Raw genomic sequence first — 25776 nt, 5'->3', positions numbered from 1 at the left:
GTACTTTCAAATAAGTATCAAGACTACTACTGTGAAGTGGGCTTTAGCATCAGCGCTGTCAAAAAGACTGATGGTCTAGCCAGCTTGTGCCTAAGGGTTTGCATCGTCACGATACACTTTGGCCGACACGCAAAATAATTGACGCTAGGCTGTGGCAAGGTTTCGGCAATGCGGAGCAAAACTTGAAACTGAAGCAAGCAGCCCATCGTTAGGTAGCCAGGCGTACAGCTATCTTTTGCCGAGGGCTGATTAGGATTTCCGAGTTCGTCGGTACCACTGTGCTTGGGTAATAGTTGACAGTGCCTCAAAAATGGACGTTGCGGTCGTGACGTGACAGGGTCTTTCCTAAAAACGTAGTTAAATTGGATGCTCCAGGCCTGCAAATCCTCCACGATATCCTCCAAGGCTTGGATGTTTCAATTGCCCAAAGCACACGCTAGAGCGCCACTCAGCACTGGCCTTGGCCACGCTACTGGACGGCCAGGGATGACCTTCGGGAAGAAAGAGGAGCCTAAGCTGTTCTTGAGCACTCGGCCGTTTATCGCTGTTCAAGCCTGCGCTGTGCCTATGATTTTTCGTTTGCCAGTAGCGGGTGCGAGGTCCTTTCCCCTGAAGGAAATAGTAATCAAGATTTAGGAGGCGAGTCCACATGGCAAGCTTGTATTTACGCCGATCAAACCGGCGCTATCTTGGACAAGGTGGTGTGTATGCAAGGAGCCAAAAACGGTGCAGCAACACGAGGCTGGAAATGAACATCGAAGAATTGTAGGGGAGCCGGGGCTCAAGGCGGAGTTATTGTATTCACATTGGCATAGGGAATCTCACTCGGGTAAGCATAAGTCTGTCCGTGATAATACCGGAATGTCAAACCGGTGTGCTGGACTGTTCCCGCGTTTTAATCCACATGCGCCATTGCGTTATGGCCCAAGGCTTGTGTTGGTACCATAGCCATGGGCCGGAAGGCTAGGCAAGTAATCGTACCAAAGTCCAAGTAGCTGCAATTAATATCTATTAGAAGGTCTTAGCCCTCTAAATAAACATCTGGTTGAGCGAGAAGCAAAAAGTGCTTTCGGGCAGTAAATTGGATGTGCGCCTTTGCCCTTGCACCAACAGAACACATGATCAGTGCTCCCAGCGTTCCAGATTGGCGCATCATGGGCGCAATGCGAACACGACAGATCCCTTGATCGATAAGCGAAAGCAGATATGGCGTTTGAGTTCGAAGTTGAATGGGTCAAGCTGTGTTATCAGCATTGCCGCAGCCAGTATGGCCTGAGGGGCAATGTAAATATTTGCCTGGAGCAGTCTAGTTCGTTCCATTCGTTTGCAGTGCTATAAGGGGGCTAGTGGTGGCGTGTTGGAGGCTTGAAAAGCACAACAAGCGTTGATGGATGGCGTCAGGGGAGATCCAGATGGATTACGAACACGAAGGAAACGTGGAAAAGTCGCCACTGCGCAGGGGACACACGGTAGTGACGCCTGGTCACGTGTTGCTTGAACAGGCGCGCACGGTCCTTTGGCAGGCGCGCATTGCAAGTGCAAGCTCACTGTGCCTCCCAAGTCCAATAACAGGCCACGAGTCGACGCGGCGACCACCGACTAGGGAATCCGCCATGACCGACCAACAAGTTTCGCTCCCAGAACCCGGTGAGGCCATGCCGGCGGATCTGTCCACCTTCAACATGGCCGATCTTGTAAAGACGCCGCATAATGCGCGTCTCTACCAGGAAGTGCAGAATCTCAAGAAACTCATCAACGAACTAGTAGACTTCCAGCTCGCTCATCCCAAAAATACAAAGGCGGAATCGCGCGAGGACCTCGACAATGAGAAAAAGGCGATGCGCGAGATCGAAAAGAGGGAAAAGTACATCCGCGCGCAACTGTCAATCATCAAGACCCTTTATAGGCAGAGTGTACTCAAGGTGCGCGAAGAGAAAGCCAAAACATCAGACGACAGGGCTGTCAACGATGCGCTCATTCTGGGTCTGCATAACTTGAAGTATGAGGAGCAGTCGTTGCGCTCAGAGATCTCTGCTGCTGAAAACTATGAGTACATTCCCTTGTGACACGTTGGGTTGATTGCATTACTGACGGCCGCGCAGCCACAAGTATATGAAATTACCCCTCATTCCCCTCGAACAATTCCTTGAAGAATTCCCCGAACACAAGGAATCCACCGAACACGACCTCATGACGGCGCGTATCGAGCACGAACACCAAGTCCGCCTCAAGCTGGAAGAGCGCCGGCAGGAGAAGCTCAAGCAGAAACAGAAGCTTATTGCCGAGGTTAAAAAGGGCAAGGATGATCTGACCAAGCTTGATACGATGGTTGAGAAGTTTATCGAGGCTGCAGAACCGATCAAGAAAGTGCTGTCGATAGAGTAGACAAATACCGCTGGGTTTCTGGAAACATGACACAAGCCAACGGGTTCTTCATGTGTCTTCGCCCATCTATATGGAATGCTCTCAAGGACCATACATCAACATGGATGGCCGACGCACCGACTCCGATCCCTAGAACAAGCCTCGCAATACGGACCACCATTGAATCCGTCACATTGCGGAGCACTACTGCCTTGAGCCTCTCAAAGGAGGGCTGACACAAACCCTGGTTGGTAGATCAGCTTGTGGAGTCAGGGCATACGTGCCAGACGTGTGGAAGGTGCTGGCGGATATCTTCATCACGATCCGTTCAAACACCTTAGCCACTGGTTACTCGCCGGCAACATAGAATTTACGCCTGTCTTGAGGTTACGCGTTGGCATGGTTGGAGCCGCCAGCCGCAAGCAGGATAATTGCCAGCTGCGCAATAAAGGAAGTTCTGCTACATTGTAACTACGTCCTGACTCATTCAAGTGTCTGTTACTATGCAAGGATGTTGTTTGAATTTCTTGAGCCGTATGGCTTTTTAGTGCAAATACATATAATCCCCATCGAACGTACATTTGTATATCTCTAGTATGATGACGCAATATCCGTGATCCCCCTGTTGCAAGCTTTGATCCTTTTTGCAGCTGCCCCGCAAACAGATATCAGTTCTCATTTATTACTCAAAAGTGCAAGGAATGCAAAGGTAAGACGATAGATATGTGGAGCAAAGCACCATGTATCTGAAGCGTGAGTGGGGCGGGACCCTGGTCTCCTATCACTTATCTTAGCGCGTCGAGGATCTGCGGACATGCGATCACCTCCGCGTTCACCTTGCCCGTGTTACGCCGCCCCTCACCCCGTCCACCTCTACCTCTACCTCTGATGTCTTCGTTCCAGGGAAGCGCGCGTGTTTTGAGCGCAAGTCCCTATGTGCTTGTCAACGCTCGGAAGAAGGGAGAAAAATTGTCATCTCCCGCCCCAGATGCCTTAAGTTGTATCCGTACAATACACTCGTTGTTTCCCATATCCGAGTCGCGCAGAGATGAGGAGCCACCCGCGAAGCGGCGCAAACTTGGCCATGACGATGCTGCCCCCGAAAAACCGCCGCAAGATTTCAGCGACAAGAAGAGCGTTGTTCTGGTCAAGATCTCTCTGGATTTGGTGGGTACATACACTTCGTTTCCATGGTACTAGACTTACGTGAATTGCAGAACATGCCCGCCACATCGCGCGAGGACGAAGACATGACATACGTTTCGACTGAGTCGCAAGAACCCGTAGCACTTGCATTGGAAAAGGTTCGAAAAGATCCCACCCAGTCGGCTCTCCAGATGGAGGTCTTCAACGTGGTCGGGAACACGGGAGTGGAAATGGTTGTCACAGCCCCCGCCTCTCTGCTAGATTCGATACAACCGCATCTTCGGAACGCCGCCACGCTCGCTACCACGCGACACGGGAATATATCCAAGTCTGGACCTAGGGCCGCCTTTTGTCGCTGTCTCCTGCGTCGATCCACATCTGAACGAGTCGCATACAAGTTGGAAGTTGAGATACGCTGGATGCTGGGCATATCAGTTGTTGAAGATGAGACTATTCGCGGTCATTACGCCAACGAGGATCTTAAGCTACTCTCTACCTACATGAGTGATGCCGTTCCACAGGACAACAATACATGGACTCTGTCTGATTTCTACGACTCGGTTCATGCACCACCGCGGGATCTCAAGATTTCACCCCGCATTGGGCAGGCATTGACCGAGACGAAGCTGCTGCCATTCCAGCAACGGACAGTGGATTGGCTTCTCCGACGAGAAGGAGTCACTTTCTCTCCTTCGGGTGCGCTCGAACCTTTCGTCAATACTTCACCACCAACATCGTTCAGGCTAAAACAGGATGCGACAGGGCGATTGTGTTATGTGAGCCAGCTCCGGGGCACTATAATAACTGATCTAGCTGAGGCTACAGCAGATATCCTGAGGTCACTAAGAGGCGGGATACTCGCGGAGGAGATGGGTCTGGGCAAGACAGTCGAACTGATTGCGCTCATGTCGCACCACAAGCGAGAAATCCCTCAAGGCAACGTCTATGACGCATATACAAGGGCCCATGTGAAACCTTCTGGAGCTACATTGATCATCGCCCCTTCCTCCATTCTAGAGCAGTGGATAAGCGAAATGCATGTCCACGCACCCGAGCTCAAGGTCTGTCACTACACAGGACTCCCGCCGTCATCAGCACCCAAAGATCGCCATGCAACAGCCACGGTTGACCATCTTATGCAACACGATGTAGTTGTGACCACATACCAGGTTCTCTCTCGAGAAATTCATTTCGCAGTTCCTCCTCCGGATCGTAGTTCACGGCACACTAACCGTCGTGAGCGCCGAAGCAGCCCACTCATGGCGATGTCTTGGTGGAGGGTTTGCCTTGATGAAGCTCAAATGGTGGAGACGGGAGTTAGTCAGGCCGCCAGAGTAGCTCGAATGATACCACGTTGCAACGCTTGGGCCGTCTCAGGGACTCCTCTGCGCAAGGATGTTCAGGATTTGCGTGGTCTTCTGGTATTCCTTCGCTGCGATGCTTATGCAGACAGCAAAGCTGTTTGGGGCAATTTCGACAAGACTCTCTTCAAGGATATTTTCCATGAGATTACAGTGCGGAATACTAAAGACAAGGTTCGAGATGAGCTGCAGCTGCCGCCGCAAAAGCGCATTGTCATTACTATTCCGTTTACTACTATCGAGGAACAGCACTACGATGAGATGATGCGCCAAATGTATGATGCTTGTTGGCTCACATCCGAGGGTTTGCCATTGGAAGAAGGCCGTCAACTAGAGGATGCGGAACAGATTGAACGAATGCGAGAGTGGCTGGTCAGGTTACGCCAGACATGTCTCCATGCGAACGTGGGACGCAAGAACCGGAAAGCATTGGGCACAAGGCATGGTGCTTTACGCACTGTGCATGAAGTTCTCGAGATCATGATAGAACAGAACGACAACAAATGGAAAGCAGAAGCCCGTGAGATGATTCTTTGCCTGCTCAAACAAGGTCACATTCAAGCGTATGCTGGAGATTTCGCCAACAGAGCAAAATCTGCGCTTCCATACTATAGTGCCGCACGGTTGGAGGCGCAGTCATACATTACATTGTGCAGAACCGAGTTGGCGGCGGAGCAAGAAAAGCTGGGTCGAACATCTACAGCCAGTCTTCGCGATGTTGACGAGGATGAGGAGGAAAACGCTGAGAAGATGGGCCGCATTCCCGTCCTACGCAGGTCACTGCGGTCATTCTTGGAGCTTGAGCACGCTGCACAATTCTTTGCTGCTACAGCATTCCACCAAATCAAAGAAGACCCGTTACAAACAGAGCCGGGTTCAGAAGACTGGCACGAAAAAGATAGATCTGAAACGGCTTACTACGAAGCAGCTAAAGTAATCCGACGTGAGCTTTTGAAAGAATCAAAGACCAAGGCGAAGGAGCAGATGGAAAAGATCAACGCGAAGAAGCCTTTTCATCAGATAGCCAAGATCAGCGACCTTCCAGATCTGGGTGGCATTGAAGCACGGAGGATCCTTGACACGATAGACAACATCAGCGACTTTTTAAATGCACAAACGGAGCAGATACAAATATGGCGCTCGAAGATTGTAGACATCCTCTTGACACGTTTGATGGACGATGATGATGATCAAGAGACCACTGGCGAGGAGTATGATGAGTCATTGAAGGTCCAAGATGAACTCTATGTTTACATCATGGCTCTGCGCACACTGGTCGCCGACCGTCATGCTGCTGTGCACGGCCTTCAGGATGCTCTCATCGAACACGAGATGAAGGCTGCTGAAAAGCAAGCCCTTAATAAAGAGCCTGGAGCAGATCGTGGACATGCGCCTGAGCTGGTCGTTGAGATTGCAAATGTGCGGCGTAAGCTGAAAAGCATGCTGCAAGCTGGATCTTTGAAGGGAGTGATATCTGGCATCCGCTCGCTGATTAACAGTGTGCAATGGAAGGCAGAAGCTGGCGACGTACGCGCCGCTTCGGAACTGAACATACTTCAGGAGCAATTCAAGAAGGTACAAGCTATCGCTATGGATCAAGCAAAGGCTATCACCGAATTGGAAAAAGAGCAAGAAATGTTTCGAACCACGATGAACCAGCGCCTGGAGTACTACCGGCAATTCCAACACATTTCTGACACGGTTGCCAAGTATAAAGAAGACCTCGATGCGACTTTTGATGCCCGCGCTTTCAACGAGACGGAGGCCCTGCGAGCACAGAAGAAAGACAGTGCAGCTGGTTTCAAAACAAAGTGCACTTACCTGAAGCACCTCCGAAGTGAGAACCAGAAAGAAGTCACTGCCGAATGCATCATCTGCCGAGAAGACATTGAAATCGGCCTTTTGACAACCTGCGGCCACAAATACTGCAAAGAATGCATAAACCAATGGTGGCGCACCCACCGCAGCTGTCCCACCTGCAAGCAAAAACTTAGCTCCTCCGACTTCAAAGACATTAGCTTCAAGCCTTCTGAAATCAGAGCGCAAGAAGAGACTACATCCACAAGTTTCAACCCCCCAACACAAGCAACCTCTTCTTCATCTTCCTCGTCCTCATCTTCCTCCAATTTACCCTCTGGTTCCTCCTCCCCCTCCATCTACTCCTCCATCAGCAACACCACGATGCGCGAAATCCGCACCATCTCCCTCACCGGCTCCTACGGCACAAAAATCGACATGCTCGCCCGCCACCTCCTCTGGCTCCGCGCCAACGATCCCGGCGCAAAATCCATCCTCTTTTCTCAATTCAGCGACTTCTTCGTGGTCCTCCGCGACGCATTCAGGAAATGGAAAATCAATGCTACAAGCACAGCTGACCGCGATGGCATTCAGCGCTTCAAGTCTGATCCGAGCGTCGACTGCTTGCTGCTGGATGCGAAGTCGGATTCTTCAGGCCTGACGCTGGTGAATGCCACATATGTCTTTCTATGTGAGCCCCTGATTAATGCGGCGATTGAGTTGCAGGCGATTAGTCGGGTGCATCGCATTGGTCAAATGAGGGGCACAACCGTGTTTATGTATCTTGTGGCTGGCACGGTGGAAGAGGCGATTTACGAGATTAGTGTTAAGAGGAGGTTGGAGCATATGTCTTCTTCTGACCGGGGTGACGGTAAGGGGAAAGCACGGGAGGATGGCACGCAGGGTCTGGGGGAACAGGCGCTTGATAAGGCGAATTCGGCGGAGTTGGAAAATTCATCTTTGAGCAATTTACTGAGGAAGAAGGGGGATGGCGAGGTGGTGCCTGAGCATGATCTTTGGCATTGTTTGTTTGGGAAGAAGAGGCGGAGTGGTGGTGAGGACGTGGTGAGGACGGAGGTGGAGAGGGTGGTGGAGAGGGAGCTGAGGGCGGGGGCTGTGGAGGCGAGGATTGCGGATGCGGATGAGGTCATGGTGGATGTTTAGGAAGAAGGAATCCGAGTGCTGGATTTGAGTGAGAGGGCCAAGAGGCTCTCTTCTCTTTGTCTTCTCCAACGAGAATATAGCAGGAAGGCACTGATATGACTTGCTATGTACACGACATTTGAAAAAAAAATCTAGATGTGGTTATGATATCGAATCACGATCTTGCATAGTGAAACAAGTTCAAGACAACAGACACTGTACACACATCAAAGCACGGGCAAGAACAAAGAAGTGAGTGTAGATGTTGATATTCGCTACTCAATAAAACCTCGTCATCAATTTCTAGCGAAACTCAGAGTCGTAACAAAAGGGACCTGCCAGATTCATAGTGGTATCATAGAACAAAGGAGAGAAAAATAATGCAGTAATAATGACAAACAAAAGTACAAAAGCTTCATATGCTCAATGATGCTAAACGCCGAAAATATGCAAAGAACAGCGATGCCCTCTGTGTGGGTACGTGTGAAAGGAAAGTCCTTTTAGAAGAACGCCGGCGCTGAAAATGAGTAAAGAGTGTTGGGAGGAAAAAAAAGGGTTATGTACGTGAAAAGAAGGGATTTTTCGGAAAAGAAAGAATGAGAGAAAGAGAGTGAGTGAAGGAACCAATACTAGACTCTGGGGGTCTTCCAGTCTCTGACTGCCTGCATTGGTTCCTCGTCAAACCCCGCCCGCTCCATCAACTTGGTAAAAGTTGTATGGCCAGAATCCGCTGTGAAGCGGTTTGCGCCTCTCATGCCAGGAGCTTGTGGGGGTTGCAAGAAGTCCGAGTCATTGTTGTGATTCATGGGGTATCCACTTCCCGTCGTTGGCATCAGCACATCGATAGTTTCAGAACTGTCTACTCGTCCTACACCTGGACGACCCTGCTGGTACTGGGGTTGGACATGAGGTGGTATAGCGCTGGTACGCCTCGAGCTCGTGCGGCGCGCCGAATGAATACGTTTAGGTTTTGGCGGGGGCGTTTGGTAAGGATCATTATAAGGGTTTCCTGCCCGGACAGCAGGAGGTGCAGGGTTTGCAGGTAAACCGAAGCCAAAGTTCAGCTTCGGGGTACGCTCCCACATGCTTTTGATCCTGGGGGTGAAGCCATGAACGACAGTGTTGTTGGATTCCTTCATGCCCTGCGCGATCCTGTCGGCTGAGTTTGGAGAAGAGGCCACTGACCGACTTCCCCTCCGCATGAAATCTGTACGTGCGGCAAGCTGGGGGTCGTAGATGGGGTCGCTGATTTGACGTGCTACATGCCCGAAGTCACCAGAGTATCGCTCTTTGGATTGCGATTCACGGCGCTTCTTGATGACCCAGAGGAGAGCGAGGGTGCTCAGGGCACCAATGACGAGGCCAGGGAAGAAGCCTGCGGCAAAGGAACGCCCGTCGAACGAGGATTTTGTTTCGACTGGGGCAGAAGTTGGGCAATCTGAGGTTTGAGATGCAGAGGCAGGGGAGGTGGATGAGGGTGAGGGTGAGGGTGTTGCGGTAGAGGGGCTGGATGGAGACGGTTTAGGGGAGGTGTCTTTGGCACACATGTTGCCTTGACATGTATATCCGAGAGAGCAGCACTTATCACCGCACTTTGGTAGCTCAACACCATCAGTCTCGGAGAGGTGCATCTGGTTTTCTGGATGTAAGGTAGCATTGAGCTGTGCGACATCGCAGGTGGTGGGTTGGATGTAAGAGCAGTCCGAGCCAGCTGGACAGCAAATGACAGACTTGACAGAGCCACTGTTAAGATTCATGCAAGTAGAAGACTTGGGGCAGCAAAAGGAAGACGGAAAGTCACCTCCGCATTGCTGAAGTTCTGCATTGCCTCCACATGTCCCTGCTTGGCGTACGAAGAGAGCGGATGCTTGTGTGGTTGTGATGAAGAAAATGAAGAGGAATAGGACGGATATCCGTGATAGCCTTGGAGAAGATGTGACTGGAGCCATTGTAGAAGTGATGGGAAGAATATAGTCGAAGGTATTATAGTGAAGAGGTCGGACCGGCGACGCTCGATAACGTGACTCGAAACGAAACAAAGCGACAGTGAAAGCGACAAGTAGAGAAACAGACGGCAAAGAGCGATGTGCGAAACATATGGGACAGACAAACGACAGACCCGCTTTACCTTGAATATATTTACCAGCAAAAAACCAACGATGCAAGAGCCGCATGTGACGCTGTCGAGCGGTCAAGCCATGTTCTGCAAATAGAGCAGTCGAGGCGCCGAGTGGACAGGATGCAATGTATGGCTGGCAGGACAGCTGTACAGCCTTACTAGCATGGTTGGCAATGGCAGGCGGCTCCTGGGGTCGTGTGGCTCTGCGTTCGCCAGCAGTTGAGTGGGTGAAACGGGATGCGGGCGCTTGCGGTTTGGAAGTTTTGGCCAGTCGTGGCGAGGGCGCGTCGTGATTGGCCGGGCGGGGCTAGCGCGAAGGCCGCCAGGCTCGGGGAAAAAGATGAGCTTGGATGAACGACTTGGGCCCGACAATTCGATCGCTCGCCCGATTAATCCACACATATCATGATTGCACGGTGTTTGGCCCGGCGGCCGGGTGCCATTCAGTCTGCGGCTGGGGCTTGGAGGGTATGTTTGGCCCTGGCGCTGTCAGTGACGGTGGTGGTCATGGAGGGGGACTGACACTGAATAGAGAATACCATCGCTCGCCCGCAACAAATATACCGTTCCTGCGCTCGACAACCATGTGGAAATTGAGAAAAAGGGCATTCCACGGCTGCTCACGCCGCAAGGCTTCAAGACGGCCTATACCGACTACCAGCAACACATGATTGACGAGTTGAACACCATGACTGACGGTATGCCATCTGCCATTGCGATTCGAGGCGCCATCAGAGACTGATATCACAAATGTAGGCCAAGGGTACGAGAACCAAGAGCCAAAGGCGCTCGTCATAGAATTCGCCCGCGACCCGACCAAAGCGTATGCCTTCAATGTCGCCAGCATGGCCTTCAACAACCACTTCTTCTTCCGCGGCCTCAACACAAACCCGGAGCTGCAATCACGGCCGACCAAGGACCTTGAGATGCAGATCAACAAGGACTTCTCGTCCATGGACACGTTGCGCGAGACGTTCCTTGCAACCGCCGAGGCCATGTTCGGGCCGGGTTTCGTCTGGCTGGTGCAGACGGACGACCTAGCCGTTGGCAGTCTGCGCATCCTCCCCACCTACCTCGCCGGATCACCACTGTCAGGCGCCCACCACAGACGACAGTCGCACGATCTGAACACGCACAACCCAGACTCGTACCAAGCGCTGAACAAGGTTGGGGCATTCGGGACTGCGGCAACTATGCAGAACCAAGGGCCCAAGAAGGCGTTGGGTGGCGTTGATGTTGTGCCACTGCTGTGCGTTAACACCTGGGAGCATGTCTGGCTGCAGGACTACGGTGTTCGGGGGAAGAGGCAGTTTCTCGAGGCGTGGTGGGACAGGATTGACTGGAACATGGTGCAGCAATACACAACCCTATCGCCAGGAAGTAGCCAGGGCAGGCAGCAATGGGACTTTGGCGGCTTTGGTTCATAACTGAGCCTCTGTATACTCCATGTAGACATATGTGTACCTATAAGATGCGTTGAAACAGAATACCGCAAGGCTGGGAATTGCGCACACAAAATATGGATAAGAGTATCGGGTAGTCTAGATGCGTTACGCCGGGAAGACGCCTCAAAAAAGTTTCCATTTGTTTGTGAGCCATTCGTTTATCGTGTCTTTGCTGGACAGTCGCTTGCCAAAGCACTCGGAATGTTTACTTGGCGTACGACACTCATCCTGCGCATCCTCCTGCCATGAACATGGCTGTCATCCGCTCTACCGTCGGCTCCATGCAGCCATGCACTCGTCCTAGCCGCCTATTCTTATTGGCAATCCTACACAAGGCGCATGATACGAAATACGGCACGCACACATGTTCGGACCTTCTGCGTAAAAAGACTGCAGACACCCGCCTTATAGCTTATCAACAGCCACGACTGCGGCCTTGACCGGTCCTACGGGAACACAACCCTTACGAATGCAACATGTAGGGAGCGCGAGGCAGATTCAACAGTCTCATTGTCACCCTGTGTTGGTGTGCACACTTGCCCTTAGCTCGAGGTTCAAATAGTCATCATGTGGCCAATTTTCGTCCGCATACCCGGCGTCCTGCGCCACACTGTTGGCGCCGCTCTTGGGGACCTCTGATGAGGACACGCAGTAATGCTTCAGGACACAGTGCGCGAATATTCTGTGCTCCTAATTTTGGATGCATAGCTATGTATGCATACTGCAGGAGTTGACTTTGTCGGCTTCACCGGCTTCGTCGAGTGCCACGGTTCCAGAAGCGGGCCAAAGCAACACCTGAAAGGTACTCGTCGCAAACCATGACGAGAGTGCACAGCCTCTGCGTATCCATGACATGCATGTTCCGCCTGCTGATTTTTTGCCGAGCCTTATGGAAATGGATGCGTGAATTCAACGGTTCGCGTATATGCATACTTCCACCAGGGGGTTTCAACCAATCAGCAGGCCATGATCTTCGCCGGATTTGGTCGTCGGTCAGTTGAGCCCTGCATTGAACCTACACTATGACCTCACACAAGCTAGTAATAGTGGTTAGCTAGGGACACATTGATACATGTCAAACCACTTTGCCTGCTACTCCCGCCGCCGATGGCTCCACTTCAACACTCGATTGCCACGCTTTTTTCCCTTTGACTTCTCGACACACACTGCACTTCGACATTCTGGCGAACATGGCAGTACTCGCAGCTATTTTACCGGTGGTTTCGAGGAGTTCGGCACTTGCGTTGGACCTGTTCAAGACAGCTGCTGCATCACCTGACGCCGCAAAAGAGCTGGTGGAGATTGCGAACAGAATCAATGGATTTGCCAGTATTCTCAAGCAAGTCGGCACAATCATTAAGGAGGATGATCGGCTACCATCGCCAGAGGTATGTCTAAGCCCTGTTTAATGTGTTCCGAGGAGCTGGCCATGTGGTGTCCGAACGTCATACAAAGCTGTCGTCGATAGAACTTCGTCCTATAGATATCCACCATCATACTACGGGGCAGAGACAACCCTCTAGGAGTCAGATTTCATGGCAAGAAAAATGGTTTTTATTCTCTAAACTAACCTTATACAGGCATTTGATGTATTGGACGATATAATAGAACAGTCACAGAATGTTATGGGTAGCCTCGAATCGGCTATATCAACAGAGGACTTTCGGCACCATAATCGAAGGGATAGTGCTCGTTATGCAGGAGATAGTCGGCTGCTACCAGAAACATCTATGAAAACAACGCTGGCCTATCTGGTGGCTCATCTCGAGGCTTTGAGTACTACTTTGTCAGTATTACTTCAGACATTGTACACTGCGCAGAGTGTTATGTGGTCAAAGTAAGTCATTCGGTTTCTTCTCGCACGACGATTTTATTACCTTGATCATCTCTTTAATCGAACACCACACGCTACTTCCTTGCTACAACAGCGATGAACACTCCAGAATTTTTTGAGCGGTACTGGCTAACAATGAAATAGACTCCGTCCTACAGTATCGCCACAGCAAGCAGCTAAAGTTGTTGACAACGAAAAGACGCAACTCGAGACCTTGATTATTCAACAACAATGGTCAATTATTGCCGCCTATAAAATTTTCGAAAATGCGTCACAGCCAGATGCGCGCTTATTGATGGAAGACGACAGCTCACAGAGTTTGGTCAAAGCCGAGCGGGATGAACCACCTACGCCGTCTCGCCTCTATTCATACCAGAATCAGGGGTTACATGGCCTCGCGACGTCAGCACATACAGAATCTAAGAGGCTCCTTTTCGTGTGCAGCACATCCGCATCACATGGCGAACACCTGCTCGGACGATGGACCAGTTTGCCTCAGTTTGAGAGACGTCTTCAAGATGAGGAGCTTGGACAACGGAAGCAGAGACAGCAGACTCAACAAGCTACAGTTGAATCGGATAGCGAAGAAGAGCGGGTTCGAAGATCTAGGGCCTCGGGTGATAGCAAACGACGATCAGACGGACCGAAAGATACACAGCCGTTATTCATGGAAAACAATATACCCAGTCCAGAGTCTGAGAAAAACTTTAACTCTCAAGTACCGCCGACTCCTGCTGACACACCCCACACTTCCAATACGAATCTCTCGTCTGAGTCATCAAGGGCTAGTGTAGCAAGTCTCCCGGTTGACGCTGCCGCCGCTATGGAAGCCAAGGAAGAAGACGATGTGGATCTTGAGATCCCGTGGAGGCTATGCACCCGAAAGTACTATTGGAGATACATTGACGCTAGGCAAGTCAGTTCAAATACTGACCAAGCACCGTCTATTGCATTTTCGGAGCGGAATAGCTGGACGGAAATAATGGCGAGCTGGGTGTGCAAAGAAGCTATTCAAGAAGCACGGCTACCATACACTCAAGTACAAAAAGAGAGAAGGAATAGCAGGAGAACAAGGTTTGAGACTTGTTTCTGCATCGAGCGGCCGTTGCAGTTTGACCAAGTCAAGCGTCTCGTAGAACGGACAGTTGAGATATATCGAAAGAATGCACCGCCAACTCCACCGGCCGAACCCAAAGCAAGGACTTCCTCCTTTCACCGGCAGGCACCACCATCACCCATAGCACAGAAGAGCAATCCGATTGACCGAGACCGTACACCAGTAGCTCGCAACACGCATCCGCCTTTTCATCGTGCGACCAGCTCCCTGAACTCTACACTTCCACCTCCACCTGCAGGACCGCCGCCTCTGGATCGCTCAATGTCCACGCCAGGTCCAGGTCTTGTCCCTCCGCTACCACAAACGCATGTAAACGCACGCACACCAAATCTACAAATCCCGATACCTCCAAGCCAGCATTATGGCCAACATCACCCGCCACCATCTCAGTCCCCTCGACACCCTTATTACCCAACCCAACCTAGCAGCTACCCATCTCAGCCGACAAACAATAGTGCTCCACCTTATTATCCGCAATCACCAGCACAGAATATACCACTACCTTACCCCAACAATACCACCCCACACCCGCCGCACCTCCACCCCTCAAATGCGTCCTACAATAACAACCTCCCGATGCAAGCCTCCCCTCTCCGCTCATCTTACATGAACAACTTCACCCCGGGATATCCAACAGGCCCACTATCTTCCGCATCAAATAGACGCTACGACGACGACCTGACGACGTCGGAATCTGAACTCGACCGGCCACGACGCAGCAGGAGAGAGCGCGAGAGGAGTCGGTCCAGGTACACGGATCGATATGGCGACGGTGCCAAGTATGGTAGTGGTGGAAAGAAGAGTCATACTGGGAGGAAGGCAGCGGCGGGGGCGCTGTTGGGAGTTGGTGGGTTGACAGCACTGCTGGATGGACTGACTGGATTGTAAAAAAAAAAGGGGGGGGGGGGGGTTTGGAGTGTTTTTATGATGATAATGATTATGACTCCAACGACAACACATTGTATTCCTAAAAAAAAAATAGAAAACGAGTCCTTAGAACTATGAGAATATAAAAAAAAGCTATAAAATTTCAGTTCTACATTAACTACTAGATGTGTTAATTAAAAAAAAAACCCCATATATTTGCAAAATTCAACTTTATCGACCCTTAACTTTATGATATCATGTAGTTATTACAAAAAAAACTATTTGTGCTTACGACAGCCCGACAGAGTTGTATATATCCCCAAATAAATCCCTGTTAACTGATGTTACTAAGCACCAGCCACTTTGTTACCATAAACCCAAGCGCCATGCTCTCTGTCTCAAACAAAGAGGAATAAGGAGGACGAGAAAAAAAAAGAAATCCTATAGAATACACATACCTTGAGAACACCTTCCCCTCTCCGAAAAAGATGAGAGACAATAAGAAAAGAGAGAGAGAGAGAGAAAAGAAAGCCAAGGAAAATAACAATGAATCAATCAAGCAATCCATCCTATCCCATCCTTAGGCAACCCGGCCCACCCTCGACACAACAGTAGCATCAATCATAGTCTCATCCTCGCTCTCGTCCTCGCTCGCCTCCTCGCCCTCATCCACATCCATCAGATCCTCCGCTTCGGCCTCATCTTCATCTTCCTCATCCCCACTCTCCAACCTCCCAGTCGCACTCGCAGTCGACACGCCATTCCCCAGCTCACCCTTTGGTTTACGCGCGCGGGGCGCAGTCTTGCCTTCTTCCCAGCGCTCCAGACGACGCAGGGCGCGACTCAGCATTTTAGTACGGAAATAAGATTCTTCGCCAAAGTCGTTTGTTTCGCCGCCAAAGTCGAGGGGTACGAGGCCCGATGGCATGGGAGGTGGGGTTTTGGTGCCGCCGCCTGCGCCGGTGGTCGTGGCTGCGGTGGAGGAAGGGTAGTCGGGGTCCAGGAGGCCGGTTGAGGAGCCGTATTGGGCGTAGGTTTCTTCGTCCGTGTCGTAGCCGTCTGCCATGCCTTTGCAGCGGATCCAGCTGCGGATGAAGGAGTTGGCTTTGCGGCGCCGTTTGGCGGCTGCTTTGTACTCGATACGGATGCCGCGGTCGAGGATGACGTCGACGCGGCGGCGGCGATATTGTTCCACTGCGAGCTGGTGTTGGGTTAGTGGCCTTGTGCGCTTGTGCGAGGGGTCGGAGCCGTTCAGGGGGAGGTAGAATCCGTGAGGGCCGTTGAAAGTTGGGGCGGAAGTTGAAGGCGACTGGCCGTCTTGCGAGTTGTTTGCGTCGAGTTTAGCTTTGAAGCTGCGGGCTGCTGGGCCGCCGCTGGCTCCTATACCGGATTGTCTGTTGCGAGACCAGTTACCTCGACCAGGGCCCTTGGGTGCAGGCGAGGCTGACGCAGGCCCATCTTCGTTGAGGAGTGTGTTTATCCGCATATTTGGTGTTGCCATTTTCTTGGCCGTGTTGTAGACGCTGTTCGGAGGAGACGCCGAGCGAGTACGGTCGGTATCCGAGGGGTAGTCTCGTTCGATGAGCGATTTCGCAAGCTTGCCACGCCCTCGTGCCGAGCCTATCGTTGTTAGATTGAGGTCTCCCCTACCTGATATGCTGTAAAACTTACCATGTGACGGTGACTGTCGGTCTCTCCCAGGGGTTGAAGTCCCATCGTCGGCAGCGATTGAGAAAACTGGGTTCTGGTTGAATCCTACAGAAAAGTCAGACCTTGTCGAACTTGAACAAGGCGAATCATGGACACTCACCTTTCTTGTTAGTGCGCTTGGGGCCCGTCACGACAGGCGCCATGTCACTTGCTAGGATCGCCGTTCTCTCCTTTCGCTTGACCTCACCAAACGCCTGCTCGTCAGGCGTGTCGACATTCTCCAAAGCCTCTTGGTCTGGGGTCAAAATCTCGAACGGTGGGCATTTGATAGGAAATTCGGCCGTAGTTGGGTCATCTGCCGGTCCCGGTTGTCCAGGCCCAAAAGGATTGCCCTCGGCGGCCTCCTTGGTGAAGTCGCTTTCCAAGTACCACCACATGAGCCACAAAAAGGCCGTGGCCCTGCTCCTGCTGCTCAAGTTTGAACGCATGACTAAGTCAAAAAAGTCGCGCGGCGGGAAAAAGTGTAGCTCTGAGATCTTCGGCGCATACTGGGAGAGGACGAAGATAAGATTTACAGGATTTGTACGTGGAACGGTAGCGGCCATAATTTCCTCAATGGTGCTGGGTTGTTCTTGGTCTTCGGTAGCACCCTTAAGGATAGACTTTAGACGTGGCGCATCTTGCAGCTGCTTGTAAGCGTTGGGGTCTTGGTGGGCTTGAAGTGAGGGGATGGAGTGGTAAGTTCGTAGCTGGGCGCGCATTTCGGGGAAGACTGTTGCAGGTTAGACAAGAGCGAATTGAGGGTATTCTGGTTTCCTACAGTTCAGCGTTGTGTTCATGCGCCCGACATTGACCAACAGACAGACCATGGCCATGTTGATTGCAGCCGGGCGCTCTGTCAGCAGCTTATCTTTCAGAATCTTGCTACATTTGCTGCTCTTGGCCATGGCATCGAGATAGATGTCGGCAAAGGTATGTCCGCTAGTCGAGTCTGACTGTTTGGTGAAGACGCGCTTGTCGTCCTCGAAGACGAGCTTGAGGAAGTCATACTGAATGTCTTTGCGCCACAACGGTATGCCATCGTCCTTCTTGAGATGCTTGATCTTGTTGCCACTGTAGACGGACGACACACTCCCGTTTGCATTGCGACGAGTAGTGGTCGTTGTGGCCGTATAGTAGGGGCGCGCTGGATCGTTGTCGGTAGCTGGCTTGGATGCTTCGGGCGCATCCCCACCAGCCTCGCTCCCTTCCGGGGCAGGCGTGTTCCCTTGCGAGGGTGAAGGCTTCGCATCGTCCATTTGCGGATCGGCAGCCAAAATGTGCCGTAAGCTGTTGCGAGAGTCGGGTTCTTCAATGCGAGGGGGCTGTAGTGCAGTCACTGGGGTCGAGGCTGTAGCAGAAGCAGCAGCCCCGGACGGCGCAGGAGTAGCAGGCGTGTCAGCCATGGCGAAGGCGCGATAGCGTGAACCAAGGGAAGACGCTCTCTGTCTGCTTGTCTCAAGCCTATGTTGGATGCGCGGCGGGATGCGATGGACGGGGATGGAGTCGACCCTGGGACGCGCTGAAGTCGTGCTGCGTCTCCTCAGATGGCCGCCGTCAGTATATCTAAGTAAGGCAGAAAAATGTGGAAATATCGGAGGTTCAGTAGCGACAGCAGCATGTCAATCGCGAAGACGGAGAGCCATGGCGGCGACGAGGCAGTCGCATCGTGAGCCCGAGCTCTGACGCTAAGGCCCACAGCTCCGTCCATGGTACGCCATCGCATCACGAACACCCTTTCGGCGTTAATCACGTTACGACAACAAGAACAATAATGGCAATCAAAATCATCGATTTCAGAATAGACAATGTCATACGGTTATATACACAGCCTTTGCCATGTGTTCGCTATAGGAAACGCTATCATACCCAAAACCATCAACTTGAATCCATTTACACGCGCTACAAGACCGAGCAGAGAACAAAAATAACCAGGATATCTCAACCAAAGCCAACCAAAACAATGTGCCCGGCTCCAACGCCCAAGCTCGAGTTATCTTGTTGCACAACAAGACAGCTCCATCTGCCGAGAGCAAGGAAACTTGAGAAAAAGAAACATAAAGACACAAAACCCTCCACCTCCTGACCAGTGGTATGTGTCTAACCGCTGTGGAAGAAAAGAAAACGCCAATAAATCATCAGGTCAGAGGACTAGTACCCCCTGGTCCTCTGACCCTATGCAATAAACCACAAAAGAATCCAACCCGTTCTTCGGCATTAGAAACCAAATCAGAAGGTAGAATATTAGACAAAAACCTAAGCTCATCATCATCTATCATCGTCCCGCTACTTGACCGGAGTCTTGCTCAGTCAAACGCCGTCTCTTCTTGAACCATTAGAGGGTTGTATTGGTAGTTTCCGCGATTAGGTGGATTGGACCCAGTTGAACCTTTGCGAGGTGCGCCCATACCCATGTTCATGTTCATGAGCAGCATCCCGCTTTCTCGCTTCCGCTGTCGTTGCTCCCGAGCACTGCCAGACTGCACTGCTCCATTCAGGCTACCGTATCCCTCCCCAGATCGATATGCTTGCTCGTACGCTGGCACTTCGTAGGTAGGCCTCATTGGAATAAAGCCAGAGTCGTATCCGTTGTACTGTCCTTGTCCCTGTCCCTGCTGGTGTTGCAGTTGCTGCTGCAGTTGCTGTTGCATCTGCTGTTGCACTTGCTGTTGTTGTTGATTTTGTTGAGGGGGCTGTGGAGGTGGATAGTTTGGAGCACTGTTGCCTTGGTAGTGTTGACCTGGCCGGTCCATTCGCTGCTGAAAGCTCGTGTCATTGTAGCTAGGCGTTGGGAGCTCTGAAAACATCTGCCGCCGTGGAGACCGAATCGCATCATCACCCAAGTGCGACGTGTCGTTTCGGATCTCATGGATCGGGGAACTAGCTTCGTCGAGAGCCGTGCCGAAGATGTCGGGGAAATCAGTCAAGAAGAACGAGATCAACGGTGCCGGGATGTTGAGCGTGGGCGCAAATACAATGCCAACGTTGCGCACCGTCATCTTGTTCACTGCCGAATTGTCGATGATCTCAATGAGGAACGATGACAAGTGCCTTAGCAGCTCAAAATTGGGCCTGGGGAGTTTGTGTACGAGTACATTGAAGCTTTGAATCTTTTTGCTTCGTTCATCCATATCTAGTCCGCGTTAGTATGTCTTATGCTTCACAAAAACCCATCAGCGACTTACCGAGAACTTTGAGAAAGTCCAAGTGCAGTTCCCGAGTGAGGATGGACGATGGTAATTCTCGCAAGTACAACTTCAGCAACGAAGCTACGGCATGGACGTCGTAGTATTGCCCATCCAGCAACTTAATATCACCTTCAGTGTTGAAACGATCGCGTAGTCCTTTGATAACAATGTTCGACCCGCTCAGCCTAAAAATGCCTTCTTCACTTATTGCCCTCTTGGCTCGGAGGTATTCCAAGCATCGATAGACAACTGCTGGTAACGGAACATTGACACCTTCGGGTTGGGTGTAGTCTACTGCTTCCATGAGGGGGACACCAAAAATGCTGCGGTTTTGAGGTACCCGATGCTCAACAGCTGCCTGGAGGAGCGGGGCGTTGACCTGGACAGGTGCCAAATCCGAAGAGCCGCCACGACCTCTAAACCCAAATATGCTGCGTTTCTTGTCCTTTGCGGCTGTGGGTGCTGGAGTCAATCTAGCGCCCCAGTTCTCAGCGTCCTTAATGGGGGTTCCATTGCTCGGGCCGGAAATGGAGTGATAGTGGCCGGAACTGTCTTGTAGAAAGCTCGTGTCCTTGGGCGACCCTCGCGAAGGTCTCTCTCCCAGTGCCTCTCGATGGTTGGGCCCGCGGATTGGGGCTTGTGCTGCCACTGTATCTTCGTAGCTGAGACCTTGTACACGATCCTGTTCCGTTACGTCAGGGCTCTCTCTCCGTTGTGAGCGTGTCGAATCCTGGCTAGCTTGCTGCTTCTGAGAACGCGAGGCGGGAGGAGGGCGAGCCTCAGTTGGCGAGGTTTCCTCTTGGATCTCAACATGTTGCAAAAGTGCTTCAACCCAAGCATCTCGTTCCTCGTCGTTTTCGGCACACAGTACATGACGAACAAGGCTCGAAGAGTCTTTCCGCTTTGGCTCCAAAATTAGGAAGGCATGTCGATACTGATTATCCTCGGAATCGTCCTTTCGCTGTGGTGACTGTGTGGATTGTTGTTGTGATTGTTTCCCAATCTGCGCGTTTTGCAATTTGATGGTACCTAGGTGGGCGCCACCTTCACTCTCAAAGTATCTGAATTCGGAACCATCCAGCACGAAGAAACGTGCCTTCCAGCCTCCAAAGTTCTTGCCGCGTTTCGTAAGATAGCCTTCCTTGCGCTGGTTCTTGACAGCCGATACAGCCGGTCCAGGAGTGGGCTCCGGGGCTAATCTGTCACCTGCTTGTGCGCCAATTACATCGGCAGACAGGTATTCGCAAACAACACGTGCTGTCCTCTCGTCTGTGGGTGCCTCCAGGACACAATCAAAGTACTGGTTAAGAGCAACTCTTCGAGCATCGATCTTCGCAGGGGCGTGACCTCCGAAAAGAGCACGATCTGGGAGTTTCCCTTGGAAGTCACATAGCGATCTTAGGTGAGAGTCCAGGGCGGGAAGTGTCGCAATAGTCTTCTCTACGCGCCATAATTGTTTGTTGTCGGAGCGGGCGTAGATTGCAAGAATAAAGACTGGGTCCTCCTCCTGAGGTTTTGGGGCCAAGAAACTCAAGCGCGATGGCCGGAGCCTAGATGAAAACACCTTGACCTGGATAGACGGGAGAGCGTTAGGAGGGAGCAAAAGCCCTGGGTACTGGTCCGAAACAAGGCCACGGTAGACATGCTCTGCATCCGGAATGTCGTTCAAAGTAGGACTGCCTGAACCTGAGTCTGAACTAGTCTGTGCCCCTGGCACGGCCAAGAGTCCCCCTGGCGATTCTTTGCTTGACTGCGTATTCTTTTGGTTCTGGTTCACTGGAGGTGATTGGTATGACTGAGGCGTGTTTGGTGGAAAGGGAACTTGTTGCTGGCCAGTTCGCGATCCTGAATGGTTCAGGAGGCTTGGTGACATTGGCGGCGATGCTAGTGACGACTTGGGATTCCTCGGCAACGGTGATCCTAGAGGTCGGTCGGTAGGGCGAGGGCTGGACGGGAGGCCGGGGCTGAGGAGGGGCGACGCAACGCTTCGATTGGCCATCATAGAACTGTCAGAGTTTGTAGGGCTAAGCAGAGCATTCAGCGAATTCGCGGGTGGGTGTCGGGGAGAGATCGGAAGGCCCGATTGTAGAGCATTGATCTGACGCGGAGACAGAGGCACAGGGAATGTCTGAGGCTGATTGTTCTCCGCCGTTTCAGATGGTGTCACCTGTGTGCTGTTGCTCTCACTGCTCTGCTTTTTCGACTTGCTTCGAGCCTCTTCGTCCTTGAGGTACATGGCTTCTCGTACCCTGTCATCTTCCTCACGAGTCTTTCTCCTTCCCCGTTCCACCACGGGTATCTCATCCACCTCCAACGTATCGTCATAGTCGGAATCGACGTCATCACCATGCACGGCCTGGTGAAGATGCGCGCTGGTTGTTACGGGTTTGGAGAGATTGAGAGGAGCCGGGGGTGCTTTGCGCAGAGGCTGTGAAGGCTTTCGTGGAGATGCCTCGAATCCGTCACCGCCAACGACGGGGGTAGCTTGAATGAGGGATATCTCGGGAGGTTGTAGATTCGAGGCGCCTGGAGCAAGCGTTGCATCTGAGGCGATTTGTGGGGGTGTCGTTGGGTTCGGAACCTGTACTGACGGTTGAGTGACTTCAACAGGCTGGAGCACGGCGCTGTCAAGACCAAGACCTCTAGCGGCGAGGTTGAGGGGCTGCACCGAGTAGTCTGTGGGTGAGTTCACGCTCGACGTTGCATTCGACGCGGTAGAGTGGGAAGGCGATGTTGCCAGTTGTGAGTCTGGTATAAGGTGTGGTGCTGGGTGCTCTTGTGTCAATGGCGAGGTCTTGTACTCTCCTGTTTTGGCATCACCAGATTTAGCAGACTCGTCGGGTCGCTCACTGGTGACGGGCGACTCGCTGGGGTCACGGTCTACAACAGAGTTGAAGGTATCTGACTTTTGCAGTGAACCAGGGCCTGGTGGCACCTGCTCGACGTACTCCTTGAACTTTCGGCGGTAGCGGTCCTTGTCCTTCAATGCTCGCTCCAAATCCTTCTGCAACCCAATGATCATGGCACGCTGCTTCTCAACCAAACGCCAGAGCTGTGCATTGTGATTGGACGTGTTTTGCTTCTCCTTCCACAAAGCCACCATGGCAGCCTCGGGCGAACCTGCACTCGCTATGAGGGCAGCCATGTCTGGCGGATTGGCTGTGCTTGTATCTTGGGATGGTCGGGGAGCATGGTTGCCAGGAAGGCGGTTCTGGGAAGCACTCGACGAAAGCGAAGATGCAGCCGAGTCTATGGAGGGGTTGCGGATAGGTACCGTTGGCGTTGCCGTGTCTGGTCGATTTGTCCGCGATTGTGGAGACATGATGACGGGAGATGCTGGCGGGGAGATACCAGCCGATGACAGCGTGGGAGACGAGACTTGCCGTAGCTTTGCATACGCAGAGGGCCTCGTGGGCTGGGTGATGTGGGTAGTGGGGACGTTGGGTGGTGTAGGCGGATGCGCTGGCTTGGTTGGGCGAATGGGCGAGGAATGGTGCTGCTCCTCCTCAGCCAACAAAGCGTCAAGCTTCTCGCGGGGGCTGCGCGGCTCGTCGAAGCGTAGAGAGTCGTAATAGGGCGAGTTTTGGTAGGGTACTCTCGAGGGAATTGGGGTAGTAGTGGAGCTGGTTGACGTGGGCGACAGAGGGCTCGGGACTGGCTTGCGACGGGGGTTGTGGAGTTGGTGGGTGGCCGCAGCGGGCACGTTGTGGGAGGGCGTCGAGTCGTCGCGAAGGGAGCGAAAGCTGTTCGCGAGCGACGGTGAAGACGCAGAATGGTAAATTGAGGGTTTGTGCTCCGGGAGATGATGCGCCATGGATCTTTCCTGAAGCATGTCTGCATTGGTCCTCATACTTCTCAAACCAGCTTAGCCGAGCGACTGGGATGGGGGGCGGTATAACAGCCTGTTAGTGGGGATTAGTCGTGTTTCGGGGGGCCGTTGGGTGTCTGGTGAGTGCACAGCTGGCGCGCGCAGCAGTGTCGTCAGCAGCTGGGCGTCCAGCGCAGCATGAGACGAATATCAGTCAGAAGGAACAGCTGGGGGGGTAGAAGAGCAGCAGAAGAGATTTGGAGCGTCGCAAGGTCAACGCCCATTCGGCGCCAGAGCATAGGCGCCTTGGACAGAGCGGCCGACATGGACGCCTCTTCTTGGAGAGCTAGCACGGTTCCTGCAGAAGCGAGAGGCGCTTGGTCTCCACGATCGCCTCCACCAGCAGGCCGAGGGCCCTCGAGGCTGCGTCCGCTCAAGTTTGAGAAGTGCTTGGGCCGGTGGGCATCCTGGTCGGCGTGCTCGCCGTGTAGGCGGCTGAGAGAGCCATGGGCGGCGGTGATTGGCGGCGGGGCCGTGGCTTCCTGGCCGTTATCAACGAGGCCTTCAGCCACTGACGGGCGCAAGCAGACAGACGAGTGTGCGCGTGGTCTGCTGTCTTGTGTCTGCTGTCGTTGGTGCGGACAGTCAATTTGCTGGCGAGTCGGGGGCCTTTTGGCGGACGGCTGCCATTGGACGAGGCTGTGTGGATGACGGGCGTGGGAGGGTGTGCTGAGAAATGGAATTGGCACCTTGCCTGCCCACGCACCACGACGCTCACGCTCACACTGGCACTGGCACTGGCATTGGCACCCACCCATACTTACTTACAGCACGAGGGAGCGAGCAGGCTCAGCCCAGGCTCAGCGCCGGCCCAGACTGAGTGCGAGCGTGCAGCCAGAATGCGTTGGACGCACGGATTGAGTTCGACGGCAGCAAACTGCAAAGAAGCTTTTCGTGTGTGTGTGCCGAAATGAGATGGAGCCCCGCATGGGCGTCGATCAGTCGTGGATGTGCGTGGTATGCATCGCCCTGGGGTGGCGTAATCACGATGCTTGCCGTGTGTCCCTGACTCTGCCGCCCATAGTACTTAGTCCTAGTAGTAGCATGTATGTGTATGAGTGCTCTACTAGACAGCAAGCAGCCTAGGCGTATCGTCCGCTGTCGCCGCTCTGCAACACGGCAGCCGTACGGGCACGTTACATAACAGCGGGATACAGTCAGCGAGCGTGCTCACGGGCGCGGTGCTTGTGGCTGCTGGAACACATGTTGCTTGGAAGCAAAAGCAATCGTACGACTTTGTTCCAAGCTGCTCTGCTTCTGAAACCCCGCCGTGCTCAAGCGAAGCATGCTGCAGGGAGCCGCCCATAGCGCTGCCGCTAGTCCCCTTGCGGCCGGCCTGGCCTGCTCTGCATCCACTGCACCGCAGACTATGCACATGCTTCCTTTCTTTTTCCCTTTCGTCCTCTATATCAGGGGGTGCATGCAACCAAGCCTGAGACAGGCCGAGCCCATCGGGTTTTCCTTCTCGCTGCTGTCTTAACACCGAGCCTGTACCACCCCGGGGTGCGTGAAGAAGAGTGCGACAAGAAACAACGCGCTGCACCCATGGTAGTAGACCTTCACCCATGACACGACGCGGCTTCTTCCGTCTGATATCCGCTCCGCCAACAACCACCATCACTACCAACTACTACTACTACCACCACCACCACCACCACCACCACCACCACCAAGTCTGCCGAAACGCCATGCCCACCGACAAATCCACGTCGCAACCTGAGGCAGAACAACACAAATCCCTCTTCCTCCACGTCTAAATATATCTCATCCGCAATGTCAGCACCACCTCACCTGCGCATGGCAACATTCATGTCCTCAGGATCATCATCGTCATCCCA

General features: G+C 52.7%; 8 protein-coding genes across 8 annotated transcripts; 4 read left to right on the top strand and 4 right to left on the bottom strand.

Moving 5' to 3' along the window:
- Positions 1 to 1613: 1613 nt before the first annotated feature.
- COCCADRAFT_90793 (uncharacterized protein) lies at positions 1614 to 2385 on the top strand (the record flags this gene model as incomplete). Its single annotated transcript, XM_007712089.1, has 2 exons — positions 1614 to 2050; positions 2103 to 2385. 2 exons carry the CDS (start codon positions 1614 to 1616, stop codon positions 2383 to 2385), a joined length of 720 nt encoding a protein of 239 aa, XP_007710279.1.
- An 867-nt stretch (positions 2386 to 3252) lies between these two features.
- On the top strand, positions 3253 to 7832 carry COCCADRAFT_24632 (uncharacterized protein; the record flags this gene model as incomplete). Its single annotated transcript, XM_007712059.1, has 2 exons — positions 3253 to 3531; positions 3582 to 7832. The coding sequence occupies 2 exons, from the start codon at positions 3253 to 3255 to the stop codon at positions 7830 to 7832; spliced, it is 4530 nt and encodes a 1509-aa protein (XP_007710249.1).
- Positions 7833 to 8440: 608 nt separating this feature from the next.
- Positions 8441 to 9760, bottom strand: COCCADRAFT_90806 (uncharacterized protein; the record flags this gene model as incomplete). The annotated part of the gene is made up of 1 exon (XM_007712088.1): positions 8441 to 9760. One exon carries the CDS (start codon positions 9758 to 9760, stop codon positions 8441 to 8443), a length of 1320 nt encoding a protein of 439 aa, XP_007710278.1.
- Positions 9761 to 10335: 575 nt separating this feature from the next.
- On the top strand, positions 10336 to 11357 carry COCCADRAFT_90765 (uncharacterized protein; the record flags this gene model as incomplete). Its single annotated transcript, XM_007712087.1, has 3 exons — positions 10336 to 10398; positions 10463 to 10628; positions 10687 to 11357. The coding sequence occupies 3 exons, from the start codon at positions 10336 to 10338 to the stop codon at positions 11355 to 11357; spliced, it is 900 nt and encodes a 299-aa protein (XP_007710277.1).
- Positions 11358 to 12565: 1208 nt separating this feature from the next.
- COCCADRAFT_24629 (uncharacterized protein) lies at positions 12566 to 15214 on the top strand (the record flags this gene model as incomplete). Its single annotated transcript, XM_007712058.1, has 3 exons — positions 12566 to 12763; positions 12956 to 13212; positions 13354 to 15214. The coding sequence occupies 3 exons, from the start codon at positions 12566 to 12568 to the stop codon at positions 15212 to 15214; spliced, it is 2316 nt and encodes a 771-aa protein (XP_007710248.1).
- A 559-nt stretch (positions 15215 to 15773) lies between these two features.
- COCCADRAFT_90868 (uncharacterized protein) lies at positions 15774 to 18288 on the bottom strand (the record flags this gene model as incomplete). The annotated part of the gene is made up of 4 exons (XM_007712086.1): positions 15774 to 16813; positions 16865 to 16948; positions 17004 to 17615; positions 17664 to 18288. 4 exons carry the CDS (start codon positions 18286 to 18288, stop codon positions 15774 to 15776), a joined length of 2361 nt encoding a protein of 786 aa, XP_007710276.1.
- A 900-nt stretch (positions 18289 to 19188) lies between these two features.
- Positions 19189 to 23920, bottom strand: COCCADRAFT_3362 (uncharacterized protein; the record flags this gene model as incomplete). The annotated part of the gene is made up of 2 exons (XM_007712052.1): positions 19189 to 20015; positions 20068 to 23920. 2 exons carry the CDS (start codon positions 23918 to 23920, stop codon positions 19189 to 19191), a joined length of 4680 nt encoding a protein of 1559 aa, XP_007710242.1.
- Positions 23921 to 24051: 131 nt separating this feature from the next.
- Positions 24052 to 25505, bottom strand: COCCADRAFT_35063 (uncharacterized protein; the record flags this gene model as incomplete). Its single annotated transcript, XM_007712066.1, has 4 exons — positions 24052 to 24701; positions 24756 to 24815; positions 25171 to 25279; positions 25314 to 25505. The coding sequence occupies 4 exons, from the start codon at positions 25503 to 25505 to the stop codon at positions 24052 to 24054; spliced, it is 1011 nt and encodes a 336-aa protein (XP_007710256.1).
- Positions 25506 to 25776: the final 271 nt, after the last annotated feature.

Source organism: Bipolaris zeicola (genome assembly GCF_000523435.1).
Source record: "Bipolaris zeicola 26-R-13 unplaced genomic scaffold scaffold_38, whole genome shotgun sequence".
Lineage (NCBI taxonomy): Eukaryota > Fungi > Ascomycota > Dothideomycetes > Pleosporales > Pleosporaceae > Bipolaris > Bipolaris zeicola.
The sequence above is the reverse complement of the archived record's forward strand: the minus strand, read 5'-3'. Positions and strand labels throughout refer to the sequence as shown.